The 25,957-nt window shown below is 50.4% G+C and overlaps 1 protein-coding gene across 3 annotated transcripts in view; it reads right to left on the bottom strand.

The window, feature by feature from the left end:
- The window catches only part of RPH3A (rabphilin 3A), a 155,887-nt gene that overhangs the window by 37,996 nt on the left and 91,934 nt on the right, over window positions 1–25,957 (bottom strand). For all 3 annotated transcript variants that reach the window (XM_054594072.1, XM_054594070.1, XM_054594071.1), the window contains 2 exons: window positions 12,060–12,147; window positions 2,626–2,772 (listed from right to left, as the gene is read on the bottom strand). In XM_054594072.1, coding sequence (XP_054450047.1) covers window positions 2,626–2,772; window positions 12,060–12,130 — 218 coding nt within the window. In that variant the 5' untranslated portion in view covers window positions 12,131–12,147. The remainder of the gene's footprint in view (window positions 1–2,625; window positions 2,773–12,059; window positions 12,148–25,957) is intronic.

The following is a 25,957-nucleotide window of genomic DNA, read 5'->3' as shown; positions in this document are numbered from 1 at the left end:
GACTCCTCTCTGATCCTCTCCCAGGAAGCGTGGGAAGAACTGGAACGAGGGCAGGTTGGAGCTCACAAGACACAAACAGGTTTGCCAGCGAGATCTCCCTGCGGGGAGGGTGCGCGGAAACAGCAGCAGCGGAACTGTCCTCTCCACTCTGGCAGGAAACACAGCGTCTCAGCAAAGGGAGGCTCCGTCACCAAGAGCTTGGCCCCAGCTTCCCTGGATGCCTCTCTAATTGCCTTCAGTGGAAGCCAGGGGCTGCTGGAATTCCAGGACTTGCCGAACGGGAGCCTCGGGGCATAATTCTAGAATGGAGGTCTTGGCTGCTGTCAAAAAGCTTCCGGAGCAGATTCATCCTTGAATGATTGCCACCATTTATTGATTGAGCGGCTGCCCTGGGCCACGCACCATGCTTGTCCTTTGCATGTTAAACACCGAGAAGCATATGTTAATGCTATCCCCACTTTGCAGATGAGGAAACTGAGGCACAGGGAGGCAAATGGCTTACTTCAGGTCACACAGCGGGTAAGTGGTAGTCCAGGAATTTGAACCCAGGTCTTTCTGACTTTGGGGCCCCAGTGATTAACCATCATGTCACCAGTTTAGTCAAGGGCAGTATCACAAGATATGAAGGACAAGGCAGGGGACCCATCTACCCTGTTCTAGAATGTTCAAGCTAGAATCTTTACAGTCCACAGAGACCCCCACCCCTTAACTCCCCCCCGCAACTTCATCCCCCGAATCAGACCAACAGCCATGTTTCTATAACATGGGCAGCGCGGCTGACTGGACGAGAGAGAGAGAGCACCTGATATAAGTCAGCCAATCAGAGTGCCTTCCTTGGGAGTTTGGGCCCTGGACTACAGCATTTTAAACCCTCCAGCCTCTTGGCCACAGGAGATGTAGAGAAATTAGGAGGCAGCATTGTCTGCCATTTTCACTCATTCGTTCAATAAATATTTTACTGCACACCTATGTACTAGGCTCTGGGGATTCAGTGGTGAACCAAATAGGCAAAAATCTCTACCCTTGGGAACCTTATCATCCAACAGGGAGAGATAATCATCAAAGTAAATATGTAAATATAAAATACATTGGCAGGTGGTAAGTGCTATGAGGGAAAAAGGCTGGGAGGAGTTCTTGCTTCCACAGGTTTATCTTTACTACGTATATCCCTCTTTCCTGCACAAAGGAGCAGGCCCACTGGTGGGTGAAGTAAACACACACACACACACACAGGCACACAAACATATACTCACCCACGCAAAACTGCATGAGCACAGACATACACAGACCTCCAGCCCGGACAGCTCCCCACTCCTGCTCCATCTTTTAAAAAGCAAAATAAAAACTCAACCCTCTAAGCAGGCCCCTCAAAGACCTATCCCTTCAGCAGCCTCACGAGGAAGCAGACACAGGCTATGGTGGGTCTTTGTCACTTGTCAGCATCTCTGACCTCCCCGTCTGCCCTGACTTATCAGCAGAGGCTCAAATCAAAGGCACCCACTTCCTGCCTGTTTGTAACATCATCATCCATCCAAGAGCTTCCCGAACCCCAAGCTGCGTGTGTGGGCGAGGAGATACATGGGCACCTCGGTGCCTAAATCTGTTGCAGGCAGTTGGCGAAGGCAGCCCCTGGCACAAAGGCCCGGGGAGGCGGCTGGAGGAGGTGCCATCCTGTTCCCTCCCGTTTCTCCTTGCAGGGTCCAGCCTCGGGGGGGGGCCACTCGGGGCCTCCCTGCCTCCTGGCAGCAGCGCCGCCCCCCCCGCCCCACGCCCCTCTCCTCTCCCCCTCGGCACTGAAGATCACCCGCATCCCGCACCCCCCCGCGTTCCCCTTCCCAAGCCCGGCCGCGCACCGCCTCCCCTCTCCCTAGTACTGTCCCCGCCCCTGGATTTTGTCATGCCGTCGCAGCCGTCACACACCCTTACACCCCTTGCTCCTCTCCCATACACACTGTCTCAATCTCTGCCCTCGGAATCCTGCTTTTTCCCTTCTCCCTACCGTTCCATTTACCAAACACGAAGCGTTGCCAGGGCCACGACCTGTACTTAAGTCACTTTACTCACGCCAGGCAAGCACCCTGGGGGTAACCACGGGCATCTCCCCGACTCCCGCAGCGAGCCAACCGCGGCTCGGACAGTGGTGCGCCGAGCGCAGGCCCCACGGCTGCAGGCGGGGAGCTGGGATGGCTCCGGGTGCTCCGTGCCCACCCCCGCCAGGTGAACCTCTGCCACCTCGCTGTCACACGGGCCTCCCTTTCAGGACCGATTTCTCCGGGTCTCTCAAATAATTCATGCCGGGGCCGCCCTCCCTTTTACCGATGGTCTCTGACGCACGCTCTCTCCTCCTTGCCTCACCTCTGCGTGGCCAGTGTCTCCAGAACATGCTTTGAGGCAGCTGAAACTGGCTCACACACACCTCCAGCCTCCGGTGGCTACCTCTTCCCTCCCTATCGGAAGGTCCCCGACCCCCGCCTAACGCGCACCCAGATGAGAAACGCCGGCCCACCCTCTCCTCCAGCTCTGCCTGGGCGGTGGCCTGGTGGGCCAGGACGGCGCAGCTGAAGGGCGTCTGCCCCCAGCAGCGCCTCGAGGATCTCCGAACGGATGGGAAGTGCGGGGCCTCACCCGATCCGTTCCTGCTCCATTGCTTCCATTTTCTCGGCCCGCGCGATCACCCTGTTGATAATTTCCTTCTCCTCATCTGTCAGCTCTTCCTGCTTCCTCTGTCTGTCGGGCTGACCTCCGGGGTGGACGGACCAGCCCGCCTGGAGCCTGAAAGGTAATGAGGGAAGGCGTGAGGCTGGATGGGAAGCCCAGGAGGCAGAGGAGGGTTGTCGGTAGGCCCCAGGCCCTGGAGTTGGGAAACCCCAGTTCACATCCCTGCTGGGGAACTCCCTGGCTGGGAGGCTCTGGGTCAAAGAATTGTATGTCTCAGAGCCTCAGCTCACTCGTCAGCACAATGAGTTTATTTTTATTACACGCATAGCACGTGGCAGACGCTCTGTAAGCGGCATTTGCAGGAAGCTCACGGGAACCTGGAGGATAATGGTGTTCTCAGAAAAAGATTCCGGAGGAGACTTCTACAGGCGCAGTGGAACCAGCTCTGGGAGAACGGTCTGAAGCCCTGCGTTCCAGGTGGACCCCAGCCCTTGCCTGGCACGAAGGTGTTTGGTTTATGCCACAGATTTTTTAAAAATATAAATTTAAACTAGTTGCCAACTAGATTTCTAAAAATCCCTTGACTCCACATAAACATCCACATTTCTAACCTCAAAAGCTCCTGTAGCATTCTGAGTTTCTTCCTGTGTTCTTCTTGGCTTTTCTTTTTTAAAGCAAACAGGGACATAGCTCCGACTGGGTACCCACATTACCACACTTGACCCTCACGTCATCCCTACTGTGTGCTGGCTTTACCTCATTTAATCCTCACAGCATCTCTACAAGGCAGGGATTGTTCCTGACCAGTTACTGGTGAGAAATTAGACCACCTGCCCAAGGTTACACGGCTAGAAAGTGGCAGAGGTGGGATTCAAACCTGGGCAGCCTGTGCACTTAACCTCCACAGTTAGAGAGAGAGGACTGAGTGCCTGCCTGCGTAGCCCCAGACGGTACAGAGGATCAGAGGCTACTGGCTGGAGAGCTGCAGTCTCTGGCAAATTATGATCCACTAATCATGTCCACTAATGACATGGTCCATGCCCCGGGCCACCAAGGCGCGTTGCCCGAGTGCAGGGTTAAACACCACTAGAAATTCTGGTCCCTGTTAGGGGAAAAAAGAACAGTAACTTGGAGTCCTCCAGAGCTGGCGCCCCATTAGCTGCCAGCCTCTATTACTTCCACTGCTCTAATCTCATCAGCAGGCATGAAATTGCCTTTTGACACTCAATGCTGGAAATTTAAAGCCCCATCTTGCCTGCCACCCCCTCTGCCATCCTCCTGTCTTAGCCGGTTCATACTAAAGAGGAGAGAAGGGAAGAGTTTGAAGGTGAAGGGAAGCAGGTGTCCGGGGCAAGTCTGGCTGGGGGACACGGGAGGAGGTGAAATTCTGCGGGAAACACCTTGCCTCGGAGCCAGGGCCTTTGGGATGAACACGTGCTGAACGTGCTCAAATCCCTTGCTAAATGCCCCCCCATGGCTTCTCCCTGACATCAAATAAAACTCAGAACTGCACTGAGGTTGCGTAGCATAGTGAATATGCTAAACGCCACTGAGCTGTGCCCTGTAAAATGGTCGATTTTATGTTCTGTGAATTTTACTTTAGTAGAAATCAAAGTCAGTCTTCTCGCCCATCTGTGAAGTCCCCTCTGATCTGCCCTTAACCTGCCCTATCCTCACCGCCCCCTCACCACACGCCAGCCTCGCTGGCCTCCCTGCTCCATCTTGAACACCAAAACCTTGCTTCTGCCTCAGGGCCTTTGCATTTGCTGCCCCCTTTCTTAGCTCCCCAGATCTGTCCACGGATGGCTCCTTCACATCATCCAAACCTCAGTTCAAATGTCACCTCCCCTGGGAGGCCTTCCATGGTCCCCCATGGCCCAGGTTCACTATCTGCACTGCACCCATCACTAATGCAAATTATCTTTTTCTAAAAAAAAAAAAGTTGTGTTGTAAAAAGGAGGAGGAGAGGGAGGAGGAGCAGAGAATCTCTGTCCATCTGATGGGCTTACAGCGATCCCTATTCAGGTTTTATTTTCTATATGCTCCTTTTCTATTTTGATTAATCAAACAAAATTCAGCCCTGGCTGGTGTGGGACCGACAGGGAACCAGGTCCCCCACCCTGCCAGCCAGATGGCAATGCTGGGCTCCCAGCACTCACGGAGCGAGGGCGCCAGTGAAGAAAATGAAGAGAAAAAAATTTAAGGACTTTCATATTTGATATTTACTAAAAGCATGAAACACAAGTCATGGCACCGACAACCCCTACACCTCGAAGCACCCGTGCCCTTTGTCATGTGAATCTCCAATGGCCCTCACCAGGGTCAGGCTCTAGTTCCCTGCCTCTCAAATCCTGCCTGGGCTCACCGCTTGCTTTGGTCAGTAAAATGCAGCTGAGCGACGGTAGGCTGGTCCAGAAGCTACGCCTGAAACAGCCTTGTGTGTCTCCATTTACTCTTACCCCTGTGCCAGGACGCAACAACAAGTCCAGGACAGAATGTTGGAGGATGAGAGACGAGGGGAGCAGAGCTGAGTCATTCCAGCCACAGCCACCCTAGATCAGCCCGCCCTTTGACACATAAGCGAGTTCAGCCAAGATCAGCAGAGCCATCGGGCGAGCCCGGATTCCCAGGAACAAATCATTGTTCTACGCCACTGAGTTTTAAGATGGTTTGTTACACAGCAAAAGCTAGCTGACACAGTATCCACCAAGACAACAAGCAGCAAATGCGAAGCTTGTTAGACTCCCTATATTTACGTTACAGTTTGGTACTATTTTAAATTACACTTGCGCAAAGTTCACTGTGATGTATTTAACGCTTTCAGCTGCTAAGGGTCCTTGCCCAGCTCCACTCTGACCTGTCTCATCTATTTAGCTTCAGAATAAAACATTATTCAAAGGAAGAGTTTCACTGCTAACAGAAGTCTGAAGATCCCTGCAACTGCAACTCACACCATTTTCCAGAGGCTTGCCGCTCAGAGGAGGGAAGGGAACGATCGAGAAACATGAGTGGAGTGAATTTGGTCAGCGGCTCAAGAAACCAGCATCCTGGACATGTATGATCGCTCCCTGAATGTTCCAGCTTAGGTGCATCTAGAGAGGATCAGAAGGAGCCCTCCCACCAAAACCAGCACCTGTGGCCCCGAGCACAAAAGGAATTAGCCCGGACCCCAGGGGGAGGCCCCCCATAGACGTTCCTCTCTACAATACGACCAAGGGCAGGCTCCCACCTCCTTTCTGCTCCCACCTTAATTCTTCATTCCATGCACACAATAGTCACGTAATAAACACCCGCCAGATGTCTCTTTTAATAAATTATAACTCCCAAAAGGAGTGCAATGATGGAAGTGCTGTCGGGGTGCCAAGGCTCTGACGCGCTACACAGCGGCGGCGCTGTGCAGAAAATTAATCCCTTTTCTTTCCTTTCTTCTCCTTTTTCTCTCCCTTCCCCCAGGATGCCGGCATAGGCAGGTATCAGCAGGAAGTCGCATTACAGCTCAGTGACTGAGATTTTAATGAATCCTGAAGGAAAGGACGGGGAAGGAGGGGCAGCCACAACACAAAATGTTTTATTCGTGCCCTGCTGGTATGTAAGGCCCTTTCAGATGAAATGTACCCCGGCCAGACTAAAGGGGGTACAGATGGATGTCATGGTCCCCTGCCCCCTTCAGAATGCTAAGGGAACCTAGGATTCCTGCTGATCTGTTAAGCTAGACTGAGTTCCATTCGGTTCTTCTAAAATTTCGTGCTCACTCTCATATTTGGACTTTGCACATGCTGTTCCCCTTCCTGGAACTACTCTCTTCATCTTGCTCTACCTTCACTTGGTCTCATCTTCCACTGCACTTGCCCCATCATGACCCCCAAGTCCAGGCTAAGCGCCCTTCCTGTGCTTTCTCAGCCCACTGTGACTCCGCTACCAGAGCTCCTAGCAGGCTGGAGTATATTTGTTGGTGCCTGGCTGTTTGTAGACCCCCCTGGACACACACATACTTTGGCAATCCCTGTATTCCTGGTACTTAAAACAGCGCTTGATACATAGTAGCAGTAGCAAGTTGGTAAATATTTGTTAATGAAGGGAGGGAGGGAGGAAGGAAGGGGAAAGGAAGGAGGGGGGAGGGGGCCAAGGAGGATGACCTCCGGTACTCAGGAAGACTGGACGGGCCTTCAGGCCCTCTGGGGTCATGGGCTTCTCTCTTGTAATGTTCATATTTATAATCCAACAATGACTCAACGTCTCTGCCTGGCATGTCTGCACAACACACTCACGATATTCATAAAAGGCAGATCTAGCCTGGCCAGAGTCCTGCCAGCCAACAACAGAAACTGTAGGACATTCAAATGGTCTTTAGCAATCAGCTTGTCCAAAGCTTCCATTCGTCCGATGGAGAAGCTGAGACACAGAACCGGGAAAGTGATTTCCCGGGGCCACCTTATCAATGTCAATAAAACCTTTACAGGATTCTGGGCCTGATGATGTGGTCATTTGGATCCAAAAAAGCAGAACAAATTATGCAAATGATATATATACACAATGCATATATATAATGTAGGAATATATGCATGTACAATGGATACACATACAGGCTGAGGCAACTCTGTGATTCACACTCTCCTCTGGCTTTGCTCAGTGTGCTTCACAGTTTACAAAGCTTCCCAGGGCATCTCACTGGATCCCACGGCCACCTGCTGAGGAGGCTGTCCCACGTATCTTACAAAGGAGACAGGCCTCAAGGAGAGGGGGGCGTGCCCGAGGCCACACTGACATGGACCCAGAGCAAGACTCAACTGGGTCTTCTGACGACAGACCCCGCGCTCAGCTTGTGGCTGCGTGACAATGTCCCCGCTCGGGGGAGGGTGGAATGACTTTCTGCAGTTTCTGAAGGTGCACACACAACCACAGCCCGGTCCGCTCGCCGTTCAGTGACTGGATGCTGCATCCAATCTGTCACGCCTATTGGGGAAACGAAGCCAATTTAAAACACAAAAGCTGTGAGCAAAGCTAGGACCTCCGAGCCAAGGGCAGTTCCCTGGGAAAGCAGGCGGACCTCCCAGGAGGTGACAGGGACAGTATGCGTAGCACACAGCTCCCCACAAGGTCCGTTCTGCTCATCATCATCTTTTATTAATGGTGGCAGTTGAGTTCACATTTTCTTTATCTCAGAACAGTGCTCCGAGGCAAATGCTGCAGAAACTGGCACCACGTGGTGGATAAACTTGCTCAAAGCCCACGAGTCACTCAAGAATGAAACTGAGGGCTCCCCTAAGGAGCACTTTCCATCCTTTCATCACGTTTTATTTTTATTTTTTTTGGCCCTGACCAGCGTGGCTCAGTTGGTTGAGTGTTGTTCTACAAAGAAAAAGGCTGCCAGTTTGATTCCTGATCAGGGCACATGCCTGGGCTGCGGGTTCAGATCCTTGTCAGGACCCACAGGAGAGGAAATCAATCGATGATTCTCTCCCTTTTTCTCCCTCTCTTCCCCTCTCTCTGAAAATAAATAAAACCATTAAAAAAAGATAGTTTTTGAAATTTCCTATTTTCTTCCTCAAAAGGGTGTGTGCTTTCTTAATCACTTAATTTTTTTTAGATATGTAAAATTCGCTGGTTCCTTGTTAAACCATCTCTCTGCAGGAGCAAGCCACTTGGATCAGAAAAGAGATACAATTCAGTCAGTCAAAAAAAATAAAACAGCGTAAAATACTCACTGTTCTTTATCACTGAAGGAAGGCAGAGAAAGGAGAGAAAGAAAAGAGTAAAGTCAGGAAAGAAATCTCATAACCACAACCGTCTGGATGCAAAACCCACATAGTTTAAATTACAATGCCCTACTTCCATCTTCCCCTAGTCTTTATGATCTTAGTCCAGTACATCTAACACAAGGCTACTGTAATGGACGCTTGTAAAATCCACAGCTGTGGTCAAAATGACCAATCAGTTCAGCTTATTAATTAACTGAGCTGATCATTCACGTATTTAAATAATGGGTTTGGGGCCCCAATGAGAGATCACTTAACAATAACACGGCCAACATCATCCTTGGGTTTTGTTGTCTCGGACACTTCAGGGAGGGCCATGAGCCCGGAAGAGTCACTGGATCATCCTAAAGAGAACTTTCTAGCACCTAAGTTTTGGGAAGGAACGCTCCATTCTAGAAAGGGGACCAGCATCTCCATTTATTGGGTGTGTGGCCATAGACATACACCTACCGTATGTCCTCTCTTTGTGCCTCAGTTTCCACCTCCATCTTTGGCATTCTGTCGTTTGCCGACTTAAAAGCTATGGAGGAGTGGCAACTCCCCAGCATCTCTCTCCATGTTTCTCCAACGTAAAGAGCTAAACCTCTGCCCTGCCCTCGCACAAAAGGAGGTGCATTCACTGCTTTCCAGCACTGGCATGTGCTTCAGACACCACTGTTAGTCTCAAGGAGGCTAAGCGAGGACGGCATGTGAAAATCACAAAAGCAGTAAGTGTATCTGGGTAGCCAGCAGCTAATGAAGACTAGATTTCTTAATTTCCCGGAGAAAGACATTAGCAGCGTCTGCAGCCGACTAGATAGCATGTGTGATGACTATAATTCACCCATTAGCATTTATTGGAAAAAAATTTTAATATATGAAGAAAATGCAGTAGCAAGCCAGCCAGCCAGACGCACTCAGAATGCCGAGATGTTTCACAGCGGCCCAGGAGCGCTGCTGCTGAGGCTGCAGCTCGGCTGTTCGAATAATTCTAATCTAACGGTAAAGCAAATTGTTGGGCTTTGTGTCCACTAAAGTAAACTCGGATGGATGGGGTTTTAATTAACTGACATTTCAAAACTAAAATAAGTACCTTATCCCATCCACCCTTCAGGCAACTGTTTATCTTACAGAGACACTCTTTTTGTTGCTGGAGTATTTTCTGCAAAATAATCCCTGGCTCCAAGGCACATCGTGGGAAGGGCTTGGGGGAGTAGGTGTTTCCTTTCAAAAAGGAAACCGAGAGCGCTCAGTACTGTCTTCAAAACTCTCAGACTCAGGTCTTAGGTAGAAGAAGTGAAGAGACAGGAGCTTTTGCTTCTGAGAATATGGATGGACAAGCTATCTGGAAAGACTCTTTACTAACACATAACATAACTTACTAATACAGAACATAATTAGGTTCTGGGTAAGCTAGAGCAATGCTCCTTTACTGCAGTTAGTTCTGGGATTAAAAAGTAAGGGGGTGCTCCAACAATTCTTCCCCCTTTCAAAATAAATGAACAGGCTTTCCCTCTTCAAAAGACTTATGAAAAAGAAAAAGCAAGGGTTAGACTGAGAAATAGTTGCAAAATGTATATCCAACAAGGGACTTTCATCTCTAACCTACGCAGGAAAAACCCCTGCAGAACTTAACCAAGAAGCTAAATGACCTGTGTTAAATATGGGCAAAGATTTGAACAGATAATTTAACAAAGAGGTCGTAACTTAACAAGCAATGTAAGGAGATAAGCAACACCCTAGTCATTAGGGAAGTGCAAATTAAAGCCACGGAGAAACACCACCACTCACACGCTAGAACGGTTAGAACGAGAAAGACTGAGCATACCAAGTGCTGGTGAGGAGCCGACGCAGTGGGAATTCCCATGCCCTTCCGCTGGAAATTTAAATTGGCACAACCAATTTGGACAACAGTTTGGCTGTTTCTTAAAAAGTTAAATATACACCTATCATATGACCTAGGCATTACATTCCCAGGTATTTACCTGAGAGAGGAAAGCGTATGTCTATACAAAGTTTTATTTGTTCTAGCCAAAACCTGGAAACAACCCAACTGTCCATCAGTAGATGAGTGAATAAACACGATGCGGTATCCACAGCATGAAAGATGCTGTTCATCAACAAAAAGGAACAAACTTGGTGGGCAAAACAACATGGATGGATCATGAAATAATTAGCCAAGTGAAAGAAGAGAAACATCTCTCTCCACTCCAGAGAGTACACACTATATGATTCCATTCATATAAAATTCTAGAAAGTGTAAATTAATTTACAGTGACAGAAGGAAGATTAGCAATTACCTAGGGATGGGAGGTGCAAGGAGAGAGAGCAGGGCACGCGTACACACACACAGGTTTAAAACTGATCCAAGTACTGCAAATGTGTCCTGCTGAAGAATCATTAATTATACTTTTAGAAGGCAATTTAAAAGAAGATTTTAAAAAAAGACAGTAAACTGAATCCAGAACAGGGAGCTGTGAGCAGTCAGCCAATGCAAATACCAGCACCGTGTTTCAGAGGCGGACTTTGGGCTCCAAACACAGCCGGGAAGCTAAATGCGAGACCGCCCCCACCCGCCATTGAGCTGGGACCCTGCAAAGGGAGCTCAAGTCATCCTGGGCGAGCAGCACACCTCGCTCCTGGGTGTGGCAAATGCCAACCTCTCTGCAGAAAAACATCCCCACGGTGGATCCCCAAGATTCTCACAGATTGCACTCACAATAAAAAACAAGCAAGCGTTCAAAGGAACAAGTCATGATGAGGGACAATCAGTGGGAAGGACAAACAACGGACTTGGATGGCCAAGGACTTCAGGCAGCTGTGCCAGTCAACGTTTAATAGCCCGATCTGCGGCTGATTGTGAGAACCCACAGGACGTCACCAGAAGCAGAACTGGGAAGAGGCTGCGGGAGCGCCCTGTTGTATTATATTTCACCATGCAGATATAACAGACATACACAAGATGAAGGATAATAAAGTGTAGTAGGAAAATTAAGAAGGGATTAATCTCGTGTTTCATGTACTTTCCCTGTCAAATTATATAATTTAATAATGGCGGTGTGTAACAACGAGCTTGTGAGATTCTGGAAACAGCCTCAGCTCCTAGGGGCCATGAAGGCGTGGCCCCAGCGCACCTCTGACTCGGGCATAATAATTACTGGATTCAGAATGGGAAGCCACTATTATGTGAAATGTCCCAATTTTTAAACAAGGGGGCCAGAAAGTAAACACACTGTGGCAAGTTCATCCACTGGTGGCCTGTCAGTTTGCAGCCCCTGCTCTAGTCCATCTTTCTTATTTGATTGGGGAAACGGAGGCCCGGGGAGGGTAAGAGAGCCACCTTTGATCCCACAGTAAATGAACAACTAAGACCTAGAACCAGAACCGAGTCGGATTCTAACCCCCGGTCTGTGCTCTGACCGTCGAGCAGGCCGCCGCTCACCGGGCGTGTGCTGCTCGGGCCTCCACTTGTTACCCCAACCTTGCAAAGCAGTGAAATCGGTGGAGACGGTTCCAGGACAAAACTCCCACCGCCTTCCTTTCCCCGGCCTCGGGGGAGGGACAGTCTAGCTCTTGGCTTGCTATTCCTTTCCTCCTTCAAGGGCAGAATGCTCAGGACCCCAGGGACCCAAAACAAGCCCCTCCCAGGAAGATGCAGCCACTTACTTGGACTGAAGGGGTCGGTCACTGGGACACACCCAACGGCTAGAGCTGTTGCTGAATACAGTGTCGGTCATGGCGGAAGTCCTGTTTCCTGGAAAACAGTAACCCAGAGAGGACGTCACCCAAACAGTTATTCGGCCGCTTCTCACTTCTCAGGGCCCTGCGCTATGGCGGGCACTCCGGAGGACGCAGAGAAAACAGGGACTTCACGTGGCCTGTCCGCCTTACAGAAGGGAAACCTCAGGCCCCCAGTGGGAAGAGTTCCTGCTGGCGGTCACAGCTCCCTGCAGGCAGAAACCGACCAGAGCTGAAGCTCCCTCCCTTAAACCCACACCGTTCTCTTAAAAAAAAAAAAAAAAAAGAAATTTATTGATTGACTTGAAAGAGAGAAAGAGATGTCAATTTGCTGTTCCACTTATTTATGCATCATTGGCTGATTCTTGTATGTGCCCTGACCGGGGATCGAACCCACTGAGCTACCTGGGCAGGGCCCCACATTCTTCTCATTCACGGACTCAAGGCCACATACCCAGCAGGGGTAGGGTCAGAGTTCCCAGGGGCCCCGACTTCCCTGAAGGTCTGGTTAGAGCACAGGCTTGTTTCCTGGGAACTGAACAGACGAGAAGTTGGGAGACAGACAGGGAGAGAACTCTTTCCTATCCTGCCCCCTGTGGAATGGTTAAATCTTCAAGTGGGTGAAGCCAGAGGTGGGTGGGGTTCCTGGTTGGACACATGGGAGAGAAACCCCTTAGGGAGGAGCCATTTCACCTGCTCCCGTGTGATTAACATCATCTTCCCAGATTAATCTGATCACTTCATTGTTTCCACTTCAAAACCAGAAAGAAGAGATGACTCCTACTGGGAAAGAAATCTGCTGAAAAGAATCTTCACACCTCATTGTTGCTCCTGCCGAGAGCTGAGCAAGGCTGGCCTGGGACCCCGGGCCCCTGCTGGGCCGCTGGGCCCCAGTCCCTGGTGATGAGGGTCCATGGCTGGCCCGGCCTGGACTGCGGAACGTTCACTGGAAAGCCTTGCCTCCTGCTTTGCTGTGGAGATGAAGCAGGGCCCTCAGAGGACCCGGGCAGGCGGGGAGGGGTTGGGGAAGGAATGCAGTCCCCTCCCAGGAACTCTGAGGTCCAAATTCTGCCTCCTTCAAGGCCGAGCTGCTTTCAGCCATGCACGCCAAGAATTCATTTCCTATTACAATTCCACCTGCGAGGTCCCAACTCCCTGCTGACCACCCGCGGAAACCACCCGGCTCCGCTGCTCCAGGCCAGAAGCCACCCTGGGCAGCACCAGTTATTTGAGCTTGGCCACCCAGGGCTCTCTAAGCCCTGAACAGCCCAGCAGTGAACTTGACCCAGGCAACCAGGCCTGGGCCAGCAGATGCAACTGCCTGAGCAGTCGGGGCATTTGAACAACTGGAAGACAGTCCCAGGGAAAGGAGGTCGAGTTCACAGGCAGATCCTGGCTGGCGGTGATGTGGAATGCAGGGGGAGGGAAGGGGGCCTCGCAGACACTGCTGATGCCCTTTACAGGGGTCCTGTCTGACCCCGGCCTCTAGGAAAGGTAGTGACTGAGGGCTCGTCTCAGCTCCACTGTCCACAGACTTGCCCTTGGCCAAGGAGAACTGCGGCCTCGCCCAGAGATACCTGCGCCCAGGCCAGGAGGAGCCCACAGGCAACGACTGGTAAGGGGAGAGTATAAAAGCACAGCCCTCTCATCTCAGGGCAGGATGGCTCTGCGGCGCCAGCACGTTCCGGAGCCCCCCCGACCTGTGGGATCAGGCTGAGGCCAGACTCATGTGGAGGCACATGCAAGCCCGGTGTCTCCACTGTGCTGCCCCGAGTCCATCGCTAGCATGAGAAACCCCGCCTCGGGTTCTGCGTCTAGGGAGCTGGACCTCGCGCGGGAGTAGGAGGGGAATCTTAGGACAGTGGGTTCTGGCCCTCACGCTGGTTGCGCCAGCCTGGGCAAGCCGCCTCACCATGTGCCAGCCTGACACAGTGCGAGCCTAGGATGTGGTCCCACCTGCAGCAGGTGGCTCTCCATGAAGTCCAGCCAAGATTTCAGGTGTGAAAGGGAGTTAATGGAAATGGAGAAAGCCCAGGGGTGGCCTCTGACATTTTCAGATCACCCCCCACGTTCCTGCGGCCCCCCCGAGTATCACCATGATTGCTCCATCGTCTGACCACGTTCCCGTCTCCCTGGCCTTTCCCGCCACCAGGCCTCGGCCCCTGCTGTTCTGCCCTGAGAGCATCTTCCTTCCACTCTCACATGAATGGTTCCTCCACATGCTCTGCCAGTCTCTGCTCAACTGTCACCTCTTCCAAGAAGCCTTCCCTGATTACACACTCGAAGTCACTGCCTCAAACTCCATTACTTACTCTCACTGTACCCTGTTTCTTTTATAATATTTCTCATAATTTATTATTATTATTGCTGTTTGTGACTCCACCTTTTTTTGAAGATCCTTGAGGGCAGGACCCAGGTCTGTATTTGTTCAACGGCTGCACCTCCTGAGCGTGCAGGGCCATCTTCATGGCCTGTGACCTATACAGCCACACCGTTCCCATGCATGGAAGGACCCTGTGCTTAGGCAGGCCCTGCACTTGGCTTAAGGCTCTGCTGTCATCATCTTGAAAGTCTTAATAATTTTTTGGACAAGGGGCCTTGCATTTCCACTTTGCAGCCAGTCCTGACTATGACGTGTAGTATAGATGTTCAGTAAATCTTCAGTAAGTCATAGAGCTCACTGGGGACAGTAGGCACGCAATCCACCTTCATGTCGGTGGCTGGGTCAGTCCTCGCTCCAGCTCCGCTTTACCCCCATGGCTTTACACTAACGTCGACGCCACCCTGTGTCTTCAACTGCCTCGGGGACCCTGTCCCACACCCAGAAAAGCCAGGTTCAGAACCTCTCTGTCCTCTCCCCCTGGCTCATATTTTGTTCTGCCTGCTTCTCCCATGGCTCCTTTAGTACTATCTGCTCAGGACTGTCCCCCGGAATCTCAGCCAATTTTAGCGGAACTGAAAAACAACTCTTAGAACACACTCAGCTTCAGAGTCCCAGCAGGTACCTAAGCGCAACTCAGCGGGAGCCGAGCTGGGGTGGGCTGGCTCAGGCTTTAGGTGGCACTTCAGGGCACTGCGGGGAACTTGTGTGAGCTCAGCTGTCTTCTTGGAGTTCAATGCCACAGCCACCCCCTGCTTCCAACCTCCCCCCACTCCACACACACAAGCTCCAAGTCTTGGAATGAAACCAGATGCTACACAGCAGAACACGCCGCCGCCAGCCTGGACGGTGCCCAGGCAGCTCCATCTCTCTCTGCCTCTTTTCCGGCCCCTCGCCGCCTCCCGAGCCCAGCCCATCACCGCTCAGTTAGGAATCTGGAAAACTCACTCAGGCTCTCCGACTGGGTGGGGAATGAGACTTACACAAAGAGCCTCAGATGGGGGTGTGGTGGAGGTCCATGGACAGGGTCCAGGCTGAAAACAGGTTTTACTTGGCCCGCACAGTGTTTTTTAAAAGTAAAATTGAGCCAATACTTTGAAAGCACAGGAGTTAATTGAAAATATTTACAGAACACCTATTACGTTGTGCCAGACCCTGTTCTAGGCACTGGGGATACAGCGTGAAAACAACATAAAACAGGAAATCCTGTGTTGTCATATTGTTTACCTTCTATTGGGGAAGACAGACAATAACCAAACAAGCCAAATACAAAACATATCAGCTGATGGCGATCACTTTAAAGATAAACAAAACAGGGAAAGGGGACTGGTGACTGCGAGGGACAGTTGACTTTAAATAGGTGGTCAGAGGGGGCCAATCTGAGAGGCGATATTTGAGCCAAGAGCTGAAGCGGGTAATGGGCTGAGCCACGTGGATATCTGAGGTGGAGCATTCCAGGCAGAGGGGAGAGCAAGTGCAAAGGCCCCGGGGCGGGCATGTGCTTTGTAGTTGGAGCAATGGCAAGGAGGGGAGAGGGGCTGGAGCACAGTGAGCACAGGGCAGGTGGGTGGGCACTGAGATCACAGCAGTAACGGGATCAGATCTGAAGGACCGTTCAGGCTCCATCTGGCGCAGGAGCCATGAAAGAGTTGTTCTGAGAGCCAGCGGGAGGGACGGGTCTTGGCTCCTTCCACGTTGAGCTGGCTGGTGCCTGAGATAGGACAGGGACAGTCCTAAGAGATGGTCGAGATGAAGGCACCTCTGTGCTCCTTGAAACCACACAAACCCACTGTCATCTCCTACGGCTCTCTCTTTGCCGTATAGCAATAACAGATGGCTCGTGCCGTGAGCCTTCAAACAATCCCACAGGACAGCCTCCAATTTACAGGTTTTTAAGGTAAGCACAGAGCCCACCTCCCACTGCTCCGCATCTTGGACAGGTTGCAGTGACTGCATGGTGGGGACCACGGTTGTCGCAGCTGCCGCAGCTGCCCTGTCATAAGCCAGCCAGTCCCAGCCGACATACGAGCTGACCACAGATGTGAACAAGCCCAGCCAAGATCATCCAAGCCCAGTCCAACTGGACTCAACCCAATTACTGACCTAAACAATCATGAGATAAATATGGGTTGTTGCTCTAAGCCACCCATCTACGGGGTGCCGTGTTATGCAGCAAAAGCTGACTGAGAGAACAGCCCATTGTTGTAGGGCAATTGCTGGCCTGAGACCCAGAGCCCTGGGATCCAACCTTAGCCCCCCTATTCATTTTCTGTGTGATTTGGGGAAGTCACTTAGTAATTCAGGGCCTCAGTTTTTGCATCTGTACAATGAGGATATAAAAATCCCTACCTTTGTCATGCCTACCTTGCAGGGTTGTTGGGAAGAGCTGATGAGTTAGCATATATGTGGGAATATTTTAATCTAAAATTCTTCTCAAGTCTTAGGCAAGGGGGTGATGGCTGACGGCATCTGAGGGTGGGACTGAGAGGAAAACAAACCCCAGGTGTGTGTGTGAGTGAGAATCCATACGTGTGGCTGAGATTTCTCGTTTTGGCCTGTCCAACATTATTTCCCCTTTTGGAGGATAACTGCGCCATCGTTTTCCTTTGAGAAATCATCTCAATCTGTGTGGTTCAGGTGGGGCTCACCCAAACCTGGTTCCTAGGGGTGGGCCAATGACCCCTGCCTGGCCAATCAGTGTAGTACATCCTATGGGAGACAGTGATTGGTTCAGGGACAGTCCCATGACCCAATCTGGACCTATGAAGGCCTGCCCTAAAACTTTTGCTGGAACTACATGGCAGCACTTTCTTTCCAGTGGAGTCGCTAAGCTCAAAGAACAGGAGCCTGGGGCTCACCTTGGTCACTTTGCTTCCATGTGAGACAGAGGTGCCAAAGGGTGGACGCAGAGCCGAGAGATGGAGACAGACTGATCCCTGATGCTGGTGATGATGGTGCTGGAATGCCGGATCCAGCCTTACGCAAATCTCTTATAGCCTTTTTGGATACTATGAGCCAGTACGTTCCTTGTTTTTCCTCCTCAAGTCAAATTTAAATCGAATTTCTGCATGGCAACCCTCCTGAACTCTGTGTGCCTTCATAGGCCAGTAACCTTGGAGCAAATAGGGGTCTCACTGCAACCAGAATGAGTTGAGGTCTGGGGAAAATACACTAGCCTTCGGCCACTGCGTGTAACCTCTCCGCCCACTTTGGAGGCACCGTCACCCAAGCTCAGGCCTTGCAGGAGGACGGGGGACATCTCTCCCCACTGAGCATCCCCACTGAGGCCTGCTGAGACCTTACGCTGACAATTAAAATTCAGCGGCGATGAACAGCACTGATTAAAAGCAAAACTAAGTCCTTAATAAGACAAATGAGGTGGCAGTATTTAAAGTCAGGATGAGGGAGCTGGCATAAGTTAAAAAGAAAGACTAATTCCTTTGCCTCCTCTAAAAAAGTTCTGTGTGTGTGTGCACGCATAGAAAGGTTTAAATTTGCTAATCTACAAAATGCCATGAGAACAGAGAGATTATGGGATTGGTTCTGCCTAGGGGGCGGTCAGGGGAGTCTTCCCGGAGGAGAGAAATTTGGGCTGGCTCTTGAAGGATGGGCTGGAGTGTGCCAGATATGAAGGATGGAGGAAAGGAGGAGGGAACTGAGTGGGCAAAGGCTCCGAGGCTTCGGTGGACATGGAATGTCTAGGGAACGGAGAAATCCATGAGGATGGAGCCTGGGGTGATGGGAGGGCAGGGAGGAGGCAGAACAGGACTAAACTGAGAGCGTGGTGCTGATGATGAGCCCGTTACTGCGGGTCAACAAGGACAGTGCCGAGCCTCTCTGGGCCTCTCCACCCAGACAGTCCCTCGTTCCACTACAAAGTCCAGAAGCTAAGACCACATGCTTTTAGCAGTCAGTTCCGCAAGGTGACTTAGGGTATGGGTTTGGGGGGCAAGCCTATGCTGCCATTGATGAGCCTGTCAAGTACATTCAACTCCCTGAACCTCGGTTTCCTCATCTGTAGAGTGGGGACAATAGCAGGACCCATCTCAGAAAAGAATTAATTTAAGGACTGAGTGAGCCAGTGTATGTGAAGTCTGACCCATGCCCTGGCACAAAGTACCCCCTTGTCAAGTAGAGGCTGTCACTGATATATGTTGTTATTAATAACTTTCTCAGGTATGTTTTCCTAAAGAGTTGGGAGCCCAGCTTTGGCTCCAGAAGGGAATGTCTCTGGCTTTTTGCAGCCAGCGTAAGAGCATAAAGCATGATGATGATGATGATGAATGATGGAAATAACAAGAATTTAACAACCATATGTGTTAGGTTACTACAATCATAGCAGCAGCAGTGTGCTAAAGCAAGGGTCTTTGTTGAGTGGTGTGGCTGTCATTAGTGCTGAAGACTTTGGCTTTCCACCGCACAATAAGAATGCCCTTCTCTCTCTGACGGAAGCTGGCCGTGATCTCACGACCTGTTTCAGTCAAACGAGAAGTCCCCAGGTTGGAACTCTAAAGCTGGTCCATCCATCTTCTCCCGTCTTGATAGTCACAGATATGTGAGGTAATTGGGCTTAAGGTAAGGAACAGCTTTTTAACCATCGGAGGTATCAAAAGGAAGATATGCTTCTTTCACAGGTAATGAGTTCCCACTCACTGGAGGTAATCAAGCACAAAAGCACAAACACTTGTTGAGGGTGTTGTAAAGAGGGCAGTGTGCTTTTCTGAACCAACCTCTTTCTGCATTTGGGCATGGGGGTGGGGGCAGAAATGGCTCAAGCTCGCAGACTCTTCCCTCTCCACCTTGACTTGGCCTGACTCTCTTATTGGGCAGCCAGGGCCAGTCTCTGGTTACAAGAAAAAGTCCTCTGGCCTCAGATGCTCCCTTCCTTGGGGAAATGCATATTTTCACTTCATCTTTGTGAAGAGGCAGCAACTAGAGCCCCAGGGAAGGGCTCTACTTGTCTTCTCGCCTGAGAAGCGCGCGCGTGCGCACCCCAGCACTGCACCCACAGCACAAACTTCATGACCAAATCTCTCATCAAAGGCTCAGGCTGTGGAGTCACATGGACCTGGGTTCAGCCCCCCGCTAAACTGAAGCTAGGTGAGCCCTGGAAAATGACTGAACCCTTCAGAGTCCCCGCTTCCTTGTCTGTAAAATGGAGCTGTACCAGCATCTACTTTGCAGAGCTGTCGAAGGGGGCTGGAGTGGAAAACTGGAAGGAAAGAGTGTGGAGGCCAGCGCTGGCACCAGCCAATCCTCCTCGGTGTCTCCCAGGAGCTCCTGTGGAACCCCGCCCCAAAGCGGCACGGGCTACAGAGCCTGTGCCCAGGAAGGGCACTTCCTGCCCCACACAGTCTGGCCACGGCCACTTCCCTGGGGTGTGGATTCTAAGGAATCCAAAACCACATGAGAAAAAAACCAGACAGCTTCTCTTAGTCCCCATGAATAATAGATCTTAAAGACTCGCCTCCGTCCACCCCCCTCTCCTGCCCAGGCCCTCCTGGCGCCAGGTAGGGGAAAAGAACTGAAATATGAACCTCAGTGAGTGTTGGCTGGAGGGCAGGAATGAGCCACAAAGCTCCTGTCTCTCTCCCCAGGTCCCCCCGGAAACAGGCCTCAGCACATCAAGGATGGATGGAGCGCTCCGCAATTTACACAGCCCTTGGTCTTCACAATCCCCCCGCCGTGGGTGGGCGTTAGGACTCCCACACTGGTGGCTGGGGAGTGCGGAGGTTCAGAGGGGCCAAGCTACCAGGGTTCAAATGCCAGCTCTGCCACTTTCTAGCTTTATCATGGTAGGACAGTCACTAAACCTCTCTGTGCCTAAATTTCTTCATCTGAATCACAGGGATTATAAAAATAACAACAGCACCTACCTCATAGGGATGCTGAAGGATCCCATGAGTTAACACTACAGGCACATGGCTAGTTCCAAATAAAGAGGAGTAAGTAACCTCTGGTACATCTCCGGGATATAAAAGGATGGTAATAACACTGTCATCTACACACATTGGCTCATATAACTCTTGCAAAGAGACACCACTGAGTCCATTTTACAGACAGAAAAATTGAGGTTCATAAAAGTTAAATGGATTTTCCCAAGATTGAAACAAAGCCAGGAAAGTAGTCAAGCAGAGCTGTTTGACTGCCAACCTGCCCACGCCCACCATCTCCTTCCAACGCCATCCTTCCTCATCGAAGCCCTAATAAAGAGAGAGCACTCATCCGGTTCCAGGCTTGGTGCTCAGTGCTTTACCCACGTTGGTACTTAGCACAGTGTTATGTAACTCAATTCTCAACTCGGCCATTAGCCCCATTTTATGCCAGGAAACTGAGATGGGGAGAGGTTAGTTATTGGCCAATGTTGCCAAATGGCAGAGCCAGCATTCAAACCCCAGATATCAGAGGCCATGTATGCATGCATCACGCACATAAGAGGCACGCATACACACAGGTGTATGTGCATGTTCAACACCTGCAAGCCACATCAGGCAAGTCACCGTGCATCCCCTGCAGCCCCCGACTTAAGACCTAAGGACAGACATTACACCAAGCCTGCATCGGAAGCTAGTCTAGTTCCCATTCTTTTCAAAGCTGCTCAGTCTAGTTGGTGAAGCATTTATATTGCATTAGGGGAAGACGTGGACAGACGCACCTTCTCAATATACAACTTTCCGGGAATCACTTTTTTTAATAGGAACTCGCTTGAATTGTTAAAAGGAAATGAGGACAGCAGCAGACATGGGAAACAGGCTATGATTCTATCCCTATGGGGCAGTGTGGCAGGTTGTTAAACTGATGTCCCTCAGTGAACATGCCTTCCACGTTATGTAGTCCCTTCCACCCTAACTTTGTGCATGGGCTTAGCACGCGGCTTTGTTTGGCCAGTGATAAGTCACAAGCAGGGGCCTGATAAGTGTGTGCCCACTGGGGCTTGTTCTCTGGAGAAGTCCTACTATTACGTTAGCAATCTACAAACCCAGTCCACCCATATGGTGAAAAAGTAATAAGGCTTCCAGCCAACAGCTCAGCTACCACCAGATAATGTGAATGGGACTGTCTTGTACGATCCAGCTTTTCGGTCTCCAGACAAAAGGAAGTGCCGCCCCACTGATTCCAGGCCAAACTGCCGAGATGCAAGCAAATAAATGGCTGTGTGTTAAGCCACTGACTTTGGGGGGTTGTTATGCGGCAACAGCTAACTGGTAACGTCAGGGTGCCATATCTCCTGCTTGCTCCCCCCATCTCCCCTCCCCGCCTTCTCTTCCCTGTTCTCTTCCCTGGAGGACTGGCTTGTGTGTATCACTTTGATCGGCTCCCTTGTCCTCTGGCTTCCATCTGGATTTAGCCCATGGAGAGGCCTAGGAGAGAATGGGTGGAGGAGAGTCCAGGCTCCCCCTCTGCAGTGTTGCCCTGGACTCGCTGCATCCCCTGACAAAGGTCACAGCTCTGGCCAGGTGGCCCTCCCCTATGACGACGTCCCCTGCCCTCCCCCTTCAGGACTAGGGGTGGTAACAGCACCCCACTGCTGCCAGCTCCAGGGTGCTTCACAGACCATGGCTGGCTTTTCTTAATCCTGCCCACGCGTCTGTATCTCTTAAAAACTCTCCTCAAATTACACAATTTGAGTTGTCATCTGTTTCCTGCTGGGACCCCTGCTGACACAGGCAGTGGCAACAGTGAATATTTTCCATGGAGAGAGAAAACAACAACAACAACAGACGTGAAGCCCTCATTCCGGAGGAAGCCTGGGCAGATAGCGGAGCTGTGGCCAGGGCTGCGGTTCAGGACCCCGGACAGCGCCAGGCGCGCTATCCGCCCCTGCTGTAGCGACTGCGAGGGTGTGTGTGTGTGACAGGTAACTCGTGCACTCCCCACAAATTGGAACCCACCACCCATGTATGATCTGAAATTCTCTCCCTGAACTTCATGCAGCAGAAGCTACTGTAATGGTGTGGAATGGTGCTGGGGAACCTTTTTTCATCCCCTGAAATGCTCTTGTTCCTACATTAAACTCTTCAAACCTCAGATCAAGTCTTCCTTGTTCCATGTCTTCTCCAGCTACCCTTCTTCTCTGAATTTTTAATGTACTAGACAGAAACTCAGGGCTTAGCCTTCCATTGTTCATAGAAATACTCCTCCATAAGGCTGCACGTTCCATGGGGGGGATGGGAAGTGGGCATCTGACTCTCCCCTCACAGTACCAATGCTCCAATTCTCTTTTAGGAAGCCCTCCTTCCTCTGTCTCAGTCTATGGTATTCTCATGGGGCTGGCCTCAGCTCCCACCTCTGGGAAGGGGGGGTCACATGACCCTGGCCTGGCCAATCAGCATATTCCCCTCTTCTGACTATGTGTGATTGATTGCAAGTTGAATAAGTTGCCCAATGCAAACTGATTGGACTCAATTCTGGTACTTCTGTTGGGGTCTTAGGAGAAAAGGTCTCTTCCTCTCTCTTTTTCCTACTGGGTTGAAGCTGGGATAAGACGAACTTGGACTTGACGGGATTCTACCAGGAGGAGAAAGGCTGCCTGAGAGTGAGATCAACCCAGAGGAAAACAGAACTAAGAGATGATCAGAATCCATTCCCAATGCTCTTCTGAGCCGCTGATGCTGCGGGTCTGGAAGACCACTCTCTGAGAACCACCGTGTGCAAGTCTAGAAAAAACAGGACCCACAAGATGCAGCTTCCTGGTTCATGGCCTCCCTTCTGCCAGCAGCACTCTCTTGTCCTGAGTCAGAGCAAAAAACGCTGGGTGCTGGGTGCTAGGTGCTGAGTGCTCTTCAATGTGACCAGAAATCAGGGGAGGCCAGGGGGAGGCTGAGGGCTTTGAGGCTTTTCCTTCTCTTGTTTCTCTCCTTTTAAAAATAATCCACCACTTAAGAGACTGTCCCTGAGCATTTGCCGCTGTTTCTTCCCCAAGTGGCCCCAACCCTTCGCCTGCAATGCAGGTCTTCTTAAATATTGAATACGTCTGCTGCTCTACCAGCTGCCATGGCCAGGGCTGAGGTAATGGTGATATTGACAAAGGCTTAATGTGATTAATCAGGTTAAAAAGAACAGGTTGCTGCGCTGGTTTTATAAAAGACCTTCACTTTCTTCCCCAGCACCAAACTCTCTGCTGCCTCCACGCCTTCTTTGTCCAACCCCCCGCCCCCTTCTAGGGTTTGGGGATTGTTTTCCTTTCATTGCTATTGCTGTTTAGTGAGCCCTTAGGTGAGACAGAGCAGCCTGGGAAGTGGGTTAGACTTCGGACAAGAGCAAGGAGCATTAGATTGACATGGTCAGTATTCATTGACCCAATGAAATACTTATTGAGCACCAACTCTATGCTGGGATACAGTGTCTTGGGCATACGGTGATCAATAAAACAGTCAGATATTCCTGTTCTGGTGGAGCTGATGTTCTAGTGGGGGAGAGACAGACAACAAAAAAATAATATAGATACAGTGTTCTATAGTGATAAGTGCTAGGTTAGAATATTAAATAAAGGAGGAGGAAGTCAGATTCTTCAGTGGGGGTGCAATTGCACGTATGGTCAGAAAAGGCCCCCCTCAGAAGATGATGTTTGCATAGAGGCCTAACGGCGGTGAGGCAGTGGGCGGAGGGCGGGAAGGATGAAGAGGGCCCCTTCTAGGATGTTGAGCGCTGAGATTTCATCGTCATCACCATCAAAATAATAGCTAATGTTCATCAGCACCCCTCATGGGCTGTGCCTGTTCCAAGCAAAGACTCTAAATGCATACTGGCTTGCTAAATTCCCAAGACAATGCGATGAGGTCATTGTTATCCCCATTTTCCACATAAGAAAACTGAGGTGCGGGGAGATTCAGTAACTTCCTCAAAGTCACACAGCAGCAGAGCTGAAATTTAAACCCAGGTAGACAGACAACTACCCCTGCCTCCTCTCTCCACTCTCATCCTCCACATTTTCAGGGAGGGGCCCCACACCATGGTTAATTGCAGAGCAAACTCTCTCCCTGGTGGGGGTCCCACTGTCCCCCTTCTTTCCAGGGAGCCTGTGCCACATCGGCCCTGCAAGTACCAGCAGCCTCATCTCACACTGGGCTCCCCGACCTCGTGCTCCAGCCTTGCTGGCTTTCTTTCAGCTCCGTGGATGCCACCCCAGGGCCTTTGCACATGCTGTGCTCACTGCCATGGATCTTCTGTTCTCCTCCCTTTACTCAGCTACCTCCTACTCCTCTTTCAGCTCGCAGGCCAAACGCCACTCCCTCAGGGAAGCCCTCCCAGATCAGGTCAGATTTCCGGTGACATGCTGCCTTAGAGCTGCGTTCCCCTCTTTAGAACCCTTAGCTCAGGTCCTGTTTATACACCCTTATGTATGATTACTGATTCATGTCTACCTCCTTGAGAGAAAGTATCAATCTAAATTGTTTACTACATTCTAGCACTGGGCACAGTGCCTGGCAAATGCTGTAAGTGAGCAGGCAGAAGATAAGGATCCCCCCAACCAAACATTCTGCAGAAAACAGAAAATCACTCCTTTGTCCTTAAAAAGTTTCCCACACTGCCAAGCGTTTTTCGCCCTCTCTCTCAGTTTATTTTATTTTGAATAACAAAATTGTTTACGTACATTCTTATTAAACTGTTCAGCCACCGGGCAGCTCCAAATGGTGCTCCCCCCTCCTCCCATTCCTCACTGAAAGATTCGCAGTCGGTGGACTTTTACTCAAGCTGTAAAACTTACCCTACTTTTCTGGTTTGTTCATTTTTTTGTTTGTTTGTTTTTCTATTTTTAGAGAGAGGGGAAGGGAGGGAGAAAAACATCAACATGTGGTTGCCTCTCACGCACTCCCTACTGGGGGACCTGACCCACAACCCAGGCATGTGCCCTGGCCGGGAATCAAACCGGCGGTCCTTTGGTTCACAGGCTGGCGCTCAAGCCACTGAGCCACACCAGCCAGGGCTCACTGTTTTTTAACATATATGAAAGTGGCAGAATAAAGCTTTCATGGATTAATTATTTTACATAATATATTATTTTAAGTATGTGTGTAATACAATTAATGAATCAAATATTATAAATGGACATTTGACCATTTCATTTACATTCTTAGTAGGTTTTTGCTTTCTTTCTTCCCTTTTCTAATAGGTTATTTACTTAAGTCTAGCAAATATTTTGTGAGAGTTGGGGGGACTGATCATTTTATTGGAAAAATGTGAAAATTAAAGGTCCATCTTGTATTTGGGGATCTCTGACCTACGTAGTCAGAGATAGCCAATAAATATTTATCGAATGAATGAATGTGTGTTGGTTGAGAAGAAACCAAATTACCATGCAGAGGAGACCAGACATTCACTTCTGAATTTATCCCCTTACTAAAAGTGAACTAGGACTTTTTGACGCTATTTTTATTTGCCAAGGGAGGGCACTATTTAAAAAAACAAAACACAACTACCATCAACTAATTCCAATGCTCCATTT

This window comes from Pteronotus mesoamericanus, unplaced genomic scaffold (genome assembly GCF_021234165.1).
Source record: "Pteronotus mesoamericanus isolate MK-2021 breed Mesoamerican mustached bat unplaced genomic scaffold, CSHL_Meso_final scaffold_507, whole genome shotgun sequence".
Taxonomy (NCBI): domain Eukaryota; kingdom Metazoa; phylum Chordata; class Mammalia; order Chiroptera; family Mormoopidae; genus Pteronotus; species Pteronotus mesoamericanus.
The sequence above is the reverse complement of the archived record's forward strand: the minus strand, read 5'-3'. Positions and strand labels throughout refer to the sequence as shown.